This window comes from Myotis nattereri (genome assembly GCF_964212035.1).
Source record: "Myotis nattereri genome assembly, chromosome: 9".
NCBI lineage: Eukaryota > Metazoa > Chordata > Mammalia > Chiroptera > Vespertilionidae > Myotis > Myotis nattereri.
The window spans coordinates 42258360-42270597 of record NC_138084.1 but is presented as its reverse complement, the minus strand read 5'-3'; the positions used below and the strand labels follow the sequence as shown (position 1 = coordinate 42270597).

The 12238-nt window shown below is 51.5% G+C and overlaps 2 protein-coding genes across 12 annotated transcripts in view; both read right to left on the bottom strand.

Moving 5' to 3' along the window:
* Positions 1 to 3181: 3181 nt before the first annotated feature.
* IL18BP (interleukin 18 binding protein) lies at positions 3182 to 8854 on the bottom strand. Of its 5 annotated transcripts, XM_081098681.1 has the most exons (8): positions 7343 to 8854; positions 7013 to 7202; positions 6675 to 6789; positions 5495 to 5593; positions 4882 to 5094; positions 4097 to 4220; positions 3870 to 4017; positions 3182 to 3631 (listed from the first exon to the last, which is right to left on the bottom strand). In XM_081098681.1, exons 4-8 carry the CDS (start codon positions 5520 to 5522, stop codon positions 3554 to 3556), a joined length of 591 nt encoding a protein of 196 aa, XP_080954807.1. In that variant the 5' UTR covers positions 5523 to 5593; positions 6675 to 6789; positions 7013 to 7202; positions 7343 to 8854; the 3' UTR covers positions 3182 to 3553. The 5 variants fall into 5 exon arrangements, with proteins under 5 accessions (XP_080954807.1, XP_080954806.1, XP_080954808.1 ...); XM_081098680.1 differs by having other exon boundaries at positions 5495 to 6058; positions 7013 to 8386; XM_081098682.1 differs by having other exon boundaries at positions 6399 to 6789; positions 7013 to 7402.
* The window catches only part of RNF121 (ring finger protein 121), a 68927-nt gene continuing 64940 nt past the window's right edge, over positions 8252 to 12238 (bottom strand). For all 7 annotated transcript variants that reach the window (XM_081098676.1, XM_081098675.1, XM_081098677.1 and 4 more), the window contains 3 exons: positions 12010 to 12143; positions 11012 to 11113; positions 8252 to 9468 (listed from right to left, as the gene is read on the bottom strand). In XM_081098676.1, the coding sequence (XP_080954802.1) occupies positions 9348 to 9468; positions 11012 to 11113; positions 12010 to 12143 (357 nt within the window). In that variant the 3' untranslated portion in view covers positions 8252 to 9347. The remainder of the gene's footprint in view (positions 9469 to 11011; positions 11114 to 12009; positions 12144 to 12238) is intronic.

Here is a 12238-nt window from a genome sequence, read left to right as displayed (position 1 = left end):
CTGAGGGCCTCTGTCCCCTGAGTCTGGTTTTGTCTTTAACTTCTGAATGGTACTCTTCCCATAGACCCTCTTAGAATGGGCCAAGTTCTGTGAATGGGAGAATGGCCTAAATCAGATGTCAGCTTGCCCCCACTGAAAATCACCTATGAATGCCCATTGTGGGCCTTGCTAGGTATAACAAAGACACAACTGTGGCCCTAGCCAATCTGGCTCAATGGATAGAGCATCTGCCCGTGCACTGAAGGGTCTCGGGTGTGATTCCTGTCAAGGGCACATGCCTGGGTTGCGGGCTTGATACCCAGTGGGGGACTTGCAGGAGGCAGCCGATCGATGATTCTCTATCATCACTGATGTTTCTATCTCCCTCTCCCTTCCTCTCTGAAGTCAATAAAAATGTATTTTTAAAAAAAACAATTGTGTATCAGAAACAGCCTCTGCCCAATGTATTGGGGGAGGAAGGACAATACAGGCTAGCTTAGATATTGCAGGTTCGGTTCCAGACCACAACAACAAAGTGAATATTTCAATAAAGTCAGTTACAAAATATTTTGGTTTCCACTGTAGTCTATTAAGTATGCAGTAGCGTGTCTAAACAACGTACATTAACTAAAAAACACATCATAGCTAAAAAATGCTATTCACCATCTGAGCTTTCAGTGAGTTGTAATCTTTGCTGGTAGAGGGTCTTGCCTTGATGTTGGCTGCTAAGAGCAGAATGGCTAAGGGTTGGAATGGCTGTGGCAATTTCTTAAAATAAGAAAATGAAGTTTGCTGCACTGATTGACTTTCACGAATAATTTCTCTATAGAGTGCAATGCTGTTTAATCGTATTTTTATCTACAGTAGAACTTTTAAAATTGGAGTCAAGCCCTAGCCGGTGTTGTTCAATTGGACATTGTCTCATGCACCAAAAGGTTGCTGGTTTAGGGTCAGGGCACATGCCCAGGTTGCAGGTTTCATCCCTGGTAGGGAATATGCAGGAGGCAGCCAATTGATGTTCTGTTCTCACATCCATGTCTCTCCAAAAATAAAACAACAGCAAAAAAATTTAAAAAATTGGAGTCAATCCTTTTTTTTTTTAATTGATTTTGAGAGAGGAGGGAGAGAGAAACATCTATATGAGATGCATTAATCGGTAGCCTCCTGCACATGGCCTGACCAGGGATCAAATCCACTATCACCCTTTGGTGCATGGGATGACACTCCAACTGAGCCATGCCAGCCAGGGCTGGAGTCAGTCCCCCAAACCCTGCTGCTGCTTTATCATCTAAGTAATATTCTAAATCTTTTGTTGTCATTTCAACAAATCTTCACGGCATCTTCACCACTAATACATTCCACCTCAAGAAACCACTTTGCTCATCCAAAGCAACTCTTCATCCATTAAAGTTTTATCATGAGATTGTAGCAATTCAGTTACATCTTCAGGCTCCACTTCTAATTCTCTTGCTATTTCCACATCATATAAAGTTACTTCCTCCACTGGAGTCTTCAACCCTCCCAAGCCACCCATGAGGGTTGAAATCAACTTTTTCCAACTCCTGCTAATGATGATATTTCACCTTTCCCCATGAATCACTAATGTTCTTAGTAAAGAATAGTGAATCTTTTCCAGAAGGTTTTTAATTTACTTTGCCCAGATCCATCAGAGGAATTACTATGGCAACTATCACCTTATGAAATGTATTTCTTAAATAAGACTTGAAAATTGAAATTACTCGTTGATCCAGATTGCAAAATGAATGTTAGCAGCATGAAAACATTAATCTGGTTCATTTCCATCAGAGCTCTTGGGTGACCAGGTGCTTGTCAATGAGCAGCATTATTTTCAAAGGAATAGTTTGTTCTGAGCAGGTCCCAAAAATATTCAATAAATCATATTGTAAACAGATGTGCTATCATATATAGGCTTTGTTGTTCCATTTCTAGAGCACAGGCAGAATAGATTTAGCATAATTCTTAAGAGCCCTAGGATTTTCAGAAGGGTAAATGAGCACTGACTTCAACTTAAAGTCAGCAGCTGCATTAGCTCCTAACAAAGTCAGCCTGCCCTTAAAAAAATTTTTTTTGGTATTGATTTTAGAAAGAGAAACATGGATCAGCTGCCTTCTGCACACCCCCTACTGAGGACCAAGCCCCCAACCTGGACATGATTATGCTCAACCAACTAAGCCACAATGAACGGCCAGGGCTCAGCCTGCCCCTTGAGACTCTGAAGCCAGGCATTGGCTTCTCCTCTCTAGCTGTGAAATTCCTAGATGGCATCTTCTTCCATTAGAAGACCATTTCATCTACATTGAAAATCTGTTATTAAGAGTAGCAATCTTGCCCTAACCGGTTTGGCTCACTGGATAGAGCATCGGCCTGCAGACTTAAGGGTCCCGGGTTCGATTCCGGCCAAGGGCATGTACCTTGGTTGCAGGCACATCCCCAGTGGGGGGTGTGCAGGAGGTGGCTGATCAATGTTTCTCATCGATGTTTCTAGCTCTCTATCCCTCTCCCTTCCTCTCTCTAAAAAATCAATAAAATATATTTTTTTAAAAAGAGAGAGTAGCAATCTTCATTAATGATCTCAGCTAGATTTCCTGCATAACTTGCTGTAGCTTCCACATCAGCACTGGCTGCTTCACCTTGCACTTCTATGTTATGGAGATGGCTTCTTAAACTTCGTGAACCAACCTCTGCTAGCTTCCAATTTTTCTATTGCAGCCTCCTCACTTCTCTCAGCCTTCACAGAATCAAAGAGTTGGGACCTTGCTTGGGTTAGGCTATGGTTTAAAAGAATGTGGTTGGTTTCACCTATCTAGACCACCAAAACTTTCTCCATATCAGCAGTAAGACTTTCATTTTCTTATCAATGTGTTCCCTGGAGTAGCACTTTTAATTTCCTTCAAGAACTTTTCCTTTGCATTCACCACTTGGCTATTTGGTGTAAGAGGGAGGACTAGGTTGTTGCCTGTCTGGGCTTTCGACATGCCTTCCTCACTAAGCTGAATCATTTCTAGCTTTCGATTTAAAGTGAGAGACAGATGACTCTTCCTTTCACTGGACATTTAGAGGTCACTGTAGGGTTATTACTTGGCCTAATTTCAATACTGTTATGTCTGAACAGTACTGTTATAGGGAGGCTCAAGGAGAGGGGGAGAGAGAGGGACTAGGCAGTCAGAACAGACAGAACACACACATTTGTCAATTAAGTTTACCATCTTATATGAGCATGATTCATGGCACCCCAAAAACAGTCACAACTGTAACATCGAAGACCACTGATCACAGGTCATAACAAATAAAATGATGATGAAGAAGTTTAAAATATTTCAAGAATTACCAAAATATGACATGAAGTGAACAAATGCTGTTAGAAAAATAGTGCCAATAGACTTTCTCGACACAAGGTTGCCACAAACCTGCAATTTGTAAAAAATGCATGATCTGTGAAGCACAATAAAACGAGGTGTGCCTATACAAATATATAGCATTAAGTTGACAGACTGTGGCCTGAGCTGACAGCCTAGACCTAAATGAAGAGGTGGTGTTTCAACCAGGCTTGAGTTCACCTGTCAGGATGGTGAGGCAGAGGGAACCCTCTGGAGGCTTCTTGAGTCGGGGGCATGAGTGTCCTCAGCCCAGCCTGGGAAGTGAAGGCAGACAAGGATCAGGGCCAAGGGGGAGGGATATCTGGTCACTTTCCTCTAGGCCACGCCTCCTCTGCTTGAGTCTGAAGTTCTTTGTAGTTCCACCTTGGGCCTGGGGTCTTGGGGGAGTGGTGGTCCTTAGCTGGAGACTGCTCGGGGCATAGCCCGCCCTTTCCTCCCCACACTGGAGCAGAGCTCCGCTCATCCCTGGAAACCTTCCCTCAGGTTCCTCACCAAGAGATCGGCCAAGACAACGTGGCGCTGGACAGTGTACTCAGGATCCGTGAAAACACAAGAGAAGTTGGTGTTGCGCAAGACGGGGCTCAGCTCCTCCAGAACCAAGGCCTTCTTCAGCTGAGTGCTGGCCCCCCTGTGCTCCCGGCTGCAGCAGAGAAGAAAGGCCATGAGAGGACTGCAGGAGGAGGCCTCCCTCCTGTGGGCCTCATCCCCATGCCCCTCACCTGGTGCCGCCCTCCTGCAGCTGGTCTGGGAGGTGCTCGATGAAAGAACCATTGCCCAGCCAGTAGAGAATGCTGAAGTGGTGGAAGCGGCTACAGGCGGTACAGGACAGAGTCAGCGTTCCGTCTAGGAGCACAAGTGGCTGTCAGCCCTCAGCCTTTCCGTAGAGCAGCCCCCACCCTCTCTTCTGTGGCCTGCCCACCCGCCCCAGCTCCCCAGCGCCACGATTCAGGAACCTAGAGTGCTGCTCGGCACACCACCCAGGTGCGCAAGTCCACTGAAGCAGAAGTGCACTTGTCTACCACGAGGCCCAGGGCTGAGTGAGAGTCGGGGATAGGTCCTTGGTTCAGATGATAACTCCTGAGCTTGTTTATTCAGGGGACCTAGTGCCCAGCTTCAGTGACTAGAAGCCCCAGCCAAGGGGGCAGCCCTACTGGGGCCACTCCTCCTGAGGTGGCCAGAAGCCAGTGGGCTCTGAGAGGAGGGGCAGGGCCTGGGAGCCCACGGCAGTCCGGCTCTGCAGCTTCTCACCTTTCCTTGTCTGAATACTCGCTGTTCTACTCGATAGGGAGCATCTTGGGAGCAGGGCCCCGTGCCCATACTCATAATGCTGGGTGGGAGACAGAACGCTGAGTGCTCAGACAAGCTCGCCAGGTTGGTAGTAGGCTACATGGCAGAAGGGCAGGGGGTATATTCAGGAGTCAACCCCACCCCTGGACCCTCTGTGCTAACAGCCTCCCTTCTAACCACGGTGACCTCCTGGGCTTTCTTCAGAATTGTTCCTTACTTAGTGAGAGTCCATCTTCTGGCCAGGTCACCTCCAATGCTGGGCACTGCTTAGTTGTGGGGAGTGCTGAGTGGCGGGAGGGGGAGGGGTCTTTTGTGATCCCAGCTGAGACTGTAGCAGCTGTGCCGGCCTGGGGTATAGGTGTGGCTCTCGCCAAATGGGAGACGATGTGGGCACACAGGAACAGGAACAGGAACCACAAAGGGCTGGAGTCTGAGGAAAGGACAGTCACGGAGATCAGCAGCTGCCGGGCCGCCTGGGAATGCTCAGCACCCGGGCTCCGATCTTAGCTGAGGGACTTGCTGCCTGGATAGCTCTGGCCCGGAGATTCCTGGGCTCTGCTTGGGGAATTGGAGGGGCAGAAAGACCCTCAGCTCCTGCCTCCCGGCCCTTTTTGAAAGGAGCACAGGGCGGCTCTGGAATGGAGCCAGAGCCACAGCGTCTGGACAGAGGCTGAAAAGAGCGCAGTGGAGAGGGGTCACCTGGGAGTAAGGCTTGGGGCAACCCACGGCTCCATTCGGTTCTCAGACCACTCCCACCCCCGCGTTCTAACCCCGACCCGTCCTCCACCCTCCTCCTCCCCCAGGCGCCCATGCACAGCCCCAGGTCCCACCTCGTGTCCAGCTCTGTCTGGTGGTCATGATGTGCCAGGACCTGGTGTTCTTGGCTCTGTGGCTCTATATATATACAGGATGGCCTCTTCCCTCTTCCTCTTTGGGGGCAGGCGGGGGGGGGGGGGGGGGGAGGGGAGTGGTGAGTAAGCTGGCCTAGGCCTCAGAACCTGCCTCTGCTCCCGCTGCCGCCGGCTTCTGCTCTGCCCCTCTGCCTCCTTCTCCATCCCCTCCCCCTCCTTCTCCATCCCCTCCCCCTCCTTCTCCATCCCCTGTCCCCTCCACCTCCCCTCTCCCGCTGGCCGCTGGCTCCGGCACCAGCTCCTCCACCACCTCAGCACGACCTCTGCCCCTGAGAGGCAGCCGCATTGGGCCTCCCTCCCTTCTCGGGCGCGGGGGCGCAGGTATGGCGGGAGCGCGGAGGCGCCATCAACCCGGCCTGGCTGCCTCCCAGGGACCCGTAGCTCATCGCGCTCATCCTGGAGCAGCTCAAAAGCAGCGGCCTGTTTGCCAGCTTCCGCAGGGACTACCTGGCCAACGTGGCCACCAAACCAGCTTACCAAAACCTGAGGCAGAAAAAAAGAAAAAAAGAAGAATTAGAAGCTGGCCAAAGATCCCAACCGTGCTTCCTGCAGATCCCACAGCCCTGCCTCAATCTGGCTCGCAGGGGACTGCCAGGCACTACTATTCACTGTCCTGTCCATCTGTCCCCACCGGCAGCTCCTGGAAGGCAGGCATGTGGCCGAGGCTGGAGCTCTTCAGCACCCAAAGCTGGAGGGTCATCTAGGGACAGTCTTTCCTCGCCCGAGCTCTGTTAACATACTATGTAACATGCTAGTTTCCAGTGCACGCTAACCCCTTCAGTATAGACACAGAAACACATGCAAAGAGGGGCCAGGGACTTACCCAGCCAGAAGGGAGATAAAGCTCTCCTCACCGCGAGCTGTTCTGGGAAGGGCAGGATCCAGGGAAATCATGCTGGGAAAGCACTGGCCCCTATTTCACTTTCACTTTGATTCTAACAGGGAATCTAAAGCAGGCTGAGGTACTGGAAGCTTCCTGCTATTTCCTAGCGCCCTTACTCGCCAGCCAGCATCAGACTGGATACGTACTGTCTTTAATCCACCCACATCTGTAACCTCCAGGGTCACAAAGGGAATGGGGCCAATGAAAGTCTCTCACAGGTCAATCCTTCCATCCCAGCGAAGGGTCAGGACTTTAGTATCCATCTTTGCTCTTCAGAGCCAGATCTTTGCTTCTATGAGCAGGCCTCTTGCTTCCTTCTTCTGTTATGTTGCTATTCAAGGGAACAACTCTTGTAGGCACTGGGGACTCCAACGTGTTAGATCAATTTGACCATTTCATGTTCAATGGCACCCGAGTCTATCCACATCCAGACTTTTCTCAGGCTCCCCACTTCCCTAAACCAACACCCACCCAGAGTCACGATGAACTCTTCTCACTTCTCTCATCCCAGAGCTACAGGTCTAGGTTCCCCAGGAAGTCTAGATTCCCCATACCTGGCTCCCAAGAAGTCTGAAGAGCCCTACTTTTCGGAATCACCATTCCGGAGTACCACAGCGCGGTTCCACTCTGCTTTTCCCATGTGAGCCCTGCCATGGGAACTGCGCCGAGAGTACTTCCCAGACTTGTCCGCAGGACCTTGCAGAGCCACGCTGAGAACTTGAAACAGGAGCTGGAGCCCTGGTGCTAAAAGGAGGGTATTCACTGGGAAGAGGGGGAATGGCCCCACACTGGCTCAAGCAGCGCCCCAGTCTAGCTGCTGACGGGGCAATAGAGCTGGGACTGTGGCAGCGGCAGGACTAGTGGGCAGTGAGTGAGGCACTCACTGTCAGGGTCATGGAGGCAGAACGATCCGGAGGAGGACTGGTGATCCATGTATCAAGTGTGAAGGACAAAACCTGAGTGACTGGGGTTTGTGACTTCTGTGGTCAACAGGATAGGAGAGCTGGGAACAGAGCCAGGGAGGCCAGGACACAGGATTGGCTTTAGAGGATGTCTGCTGCAATCCCAAGGGGGTGTTACTGGTGTGGAAAACAGACTCATGTTCCTCATTTAGAGGCAGGAGACAAAGCCATGCATTCTGCTCTCCAGAGCTCTACTTGGCATTTTTTAACTCTTGGTCTCTCCCCACGAGCTACTAGGCGGCAGGACACAGGGAAACTCCTCCCAGCACCCCCAGCAGTTAAGTCAGGAGGCAGGGCTGCCTGGGGCTCCAAGACACAGTCCTTTGGGGCTTGGGGGTGAGGGGAGGGAGAGAATGGAGGTGGGATTCTACTTCAGAGTCACCAAGACTAGAGTTGGGCCACTGGGAGGTCCTAGGGCTCAGGACTGGTGAAATATAAAGAGCGTCTTGGACAGTTGGCTTCAGCTTCTCACATGAGCCTGATGTGGGGACTGGATGATCCCTGGACCCTTCAACCAGCCCCCAGTCCACTCTGAGAATGGCATGAAAGGTGGGGGACTGTGGGAAGCCACAGCCGGGTAGGACAGCCAACGTTGAGAATGGCCCTGAGAAGGGGTGATGGCAGGGAACTGACCTCGAAGTGGTAAGGACACAACCACCCAGTGATGCCCCTGGGCCCCTTCTACCACAGGACAGAGCCCGGCACTGCACCACTCCCCGGGATGCTGAGCGGGGCCAACCCTCAAACAGGAGCAGCAAAAGGCAGCCAAGGCAAGGCATCCCCCAGGGACCCCAGGGAAGGAGGTGGGAAGAAGAAAAGCAAGATGATGTTCAGCTTTCCAACCCAGCTCATGGAGCTTTATTCAGAATGGAGTGACAAGATCCTTCTTGGTTCTTGCTGCCCTTGAAGGGGTAGGCCCAGATGGGCCGTATTTCCTAGGAGCCCCATGTTTACCCTCCCACGTCCTCACAACTCCTAGGACCAGGGCTGGGCCTCCCTGGAATCCCTTTTCAGAAGCCATACTCACCTGGGCCTCCCCCGCCTACTACCCACCCCGCCAACTTCCACGAGAGGACCCATGAACAACAAAGCTGACGCAGGGACCTTCTCTGGCTGGGAATCCCCTGCCAGCTTTAAGGGAACAGTCTCACGTCTGTCACAATCCCTCTGCCGCATCCACTCAGACGCACGCACACATTCACACAGGCTTTCCGGGAAGGAAGTGATGTGGCTGAATGGCCTGTGGTATATACTGCCACTTCCGGGCAAAAGGGGCCCTCAATCATTGCAGCTCCCATGGCCTCCGTTCTGGCTGAGTGCAGGGTTGCTCCGGGCAGGTCACCCAAACTGCTCCTGCCCCCAAACAAATCCTCAAGGCATTCTGAGGTCCCAAGGCTTCCCTCACTGGAAAAGTCACAAGATTCCACTTGCCTCAACCAGCCTATGGCTCCTGGACAGGGGAAGGTAGAAGATACCTCACCACACAGTGCTCCTCTGTGGCAACAGTGGGAGGGCTTCAGCTCTTCCACGCTGAGCGTGCCAGGCTTGAGCCCCTTCGAGGGAAGGAGATGGGTGGGCTGAGGCTCTCAGCCAGAGGTGAGGAGGCTCCTTTAAACCAGAAAGGTTGTGGCTCTGCTCCCGCCCTGCTCAAGCAGGAGGATAAGGCCTGCAGGAGTTGGGGCAGTTCCTATGCTCCACAATAAAAAAGGTTTTTAAATATATTCATCAAAATAGTTTTCTTTTAAAAAGCCCCCACTGCTGACAGCCCACTGGCTAGCTCGCCATCATGTCCCTCCCCTGCCCGGACACAGCCAGGAGGGTCCTGAGTGGCCCAAGTGCCCTCTGAGTCCTTCCCACCCAGGAGGTCTTGAAGGGCAGGGAGGAGTGTGCCCTGAGGTCCATGGTGGGTGGATGCTCTTCTGCCTGATTACTCGAGGCCCAGGATGTAGTTGATGCCTTGTACCAGGCCAATGATGACAGGCTGCCAGGCTACCAAATAGCGAAGCCAATCCAGCAGTTGCCCGTACATGACGTGGGGCCTCTCCCAGCTGCTGGTGTGTTAAAGGAAAAAGGCTATGCTTAGAGCTGCTAAGGCTGGTCTAGGGATGGTCATGGAGGGTTTGCTCACATGCTCCCTCCGCGGGACTGCCCGCACTTTGAGCAGCTTTCTAGAAAGCCCCACCAGCCTTTCCATGTTGGAGTAAAGGGCTAAAACGGGAGGGGGGGGGGGTGGAGGGGGCAGTGCAGAAGATGGGGGTGGAGTGGTGGAACTAAGCTCTCCATGACCGACATGCAGAGAGGGTCACCCATGGAACAACTTCTCTGAGATGGACTGGCAGTGAGAGAACACAGCCTGAGGCCGGTGACACTGGCTGCAGGGAAGCTGGGAGTTAAGTAAGGCAGCCCTGAAGGTTCTTGTAATGTCCAACTGGAAGACTTTCTAGGTCAAGGAAGAGGTTGAGTCTAGAGAGAGGCAGAAGGGAGCACGAGGCTGGTCACAGAGGATAACCCCTGGCAGAAGCCCCAAGGAATCCCCATCCAGGGGCACTAAGCACCTGACCCTACTGAGGCCAAATGGCTCTGGAGATAGTTCCCCTCCTTCCACTATACAGCTAAACACTGGGCAAGACGCCTGGAAAAGGAGCCTGGGATTCCAGGTCTGGGGAAAGCCCTGGGGGGAGGGAACCTCTTGAAAGGCATCAGAAAGGGCAGCTTGGCCTAGTCTCTGAGAACTAAGGGAAGCTCCAACCATTAGCTTGACCATGGAGTTATTACTTGTTCCTAAACTAGTCCCTGCAAGAATGAAGTAAGGAACCTAAAAGGGCCTGTCTCCTGTCCAGGGAGTGTACTGGGAATGCAGTGGCTCCCACACGGCCCAGCTAGTGTACTGGGGACAGAGAAAAGGGCAGCTGAGAGGAGAGGGGAGAAAGCTGGATCTCTGTATCCCAGGGGAAGTGCAGGGGTGGGCAGAGTATGGCTGGCACTTTCCAACGGTCAGGCTGTGAGAAGAATGAGGAGGGTGAAGGTACAGGATGAGAAGGGAAGGCTGGCAGGGGAGGAAGTGATAGTTCAGAGGAGCACAAGTCCTGTGTTGATAGCTGATGGGGACAGGGAGTCCCTCAGCCACCCCTGCACCTACAGGCCCTACACAGGCACAGAGCTGGTCTCCAGCCTGCATGTCATAGATAAGGCATCCTCATGCATTAATTATATCACCTAAACAAGTATCCAACATCTAACTGTTTCATCTGTAAAATGAGGATATCACCAGGTCATAAAGTTGCTAGAGAAGACAATGAGATGCATATGAGTAGAACACTTAACACAGTGCCAGGTACACAGTAAGCAAGCAGGAAGCGGCAGCTGCTACAACTACCAACTTAGCCTTAAGGGTTCTAGAACTATGATGAGAAGCTGAGGCATTACCCTGTGCCATGTCCCATCCCCAACTTCCTTACACTTGAGGCTAAATAGAATGGTGGACATGTACGGGGGGGGGGGGGGGAGCTCCATGAGGACCCAAATGCAGGGTCACACTGGCCAGTGCTTGCTTCCCACTGCCCACTCCCAAAGAATGCAAAATAAGGATACGGGTTGCTGAACATCCTCTTGAGGTCTACCTTCTCTTTGCAGTAGGGACACGTCTGTTTCTTTCCCACAATGCACCAGCCGCGAATGCAGAACTCGTGGAAACTAAGCACCACTGGTCAAGGGAAATACTGTGGACAGCCTGCGTGGCACCCAGCCCTGTGCTGATCTTCAAGCTGCCCGTACACCAGCTCTGGAGAAAGCTTCCAAGCCTGGCCTCCCGTCTTATCTGCTATATAATATTAGGCAAGTCCCTTCTCTCTGACTCTTTGCTCATATATGAAACAAGAATAATAATCTCTACCTTACAGGATTGTTAGGGGCAAAATGGGGATAATATAATACATGGCACAAAATGGGAGCTGAGCAAGGACATGACAAATCTTAGAAAAGTTATTCAGGCCCTAATTGGTTTGGCTCAGTGGATAGAGCGTCGGCCTGCAGACTGAAGGGTCCCGGGTTCGATTCCGGTCAAGGGCATGTACCTTGGTTGTGGGCAAATCCCCAGTGGGGGGCGTGCAGGAGGCAGCTGATTGATGTTTCCCTCTGATCGATGTTTCTAACTCTCTATCCCTCTTCCTTCCTCTCTGTAAAAAAAAAATCAATAAAATATATATATATACATATATATACATATATATACATATATACATATTTTTTTTAAAAAGAAGAGTTATTCAGCGGGATCTGATTCTGAAACTGAGGACTCCAATTAGAGGATGCTCTTCCTATGACCCTCCAACCTTGGGGCACCTAGTGCAGCTTCAGGCTCCTTCCTGATCTGCCAGGCTATGAACACCATTTACATAAGAGTGGCTCCCATTTGTGGGAAAGACCGAGCAAGGATGCATTTTCTACTACTGGGTGTCAGCTCCTATAACACTGAACATCACCCAAATGTCTACCCTCTTGTGACTCTCCTACACTCAAAGGCCGGGCAGCATGCCCCCTTCCCCCACTGACTGCAGTGTGCATGAGACCCAGGAGCTCCAGACGGATACACATGATTGCAAGACAGCCTGTACGTGTTCTCGATGATGCCCTCTTCACTGACATCCACAAAGATCTGCTGCCCACACACGGCACACATGCTGTCCGAGAGGTGTTTGGTAGGCATGCCTGACTCGCTGTAGAACTGGGAGAGAAGAGCACAAGGGAAAGATAGGAAATATGTGAGAATCAACCAAAGTGGGAAGCTACCACAGAGGCCTTAGGTCTTCTAGAGAGAAG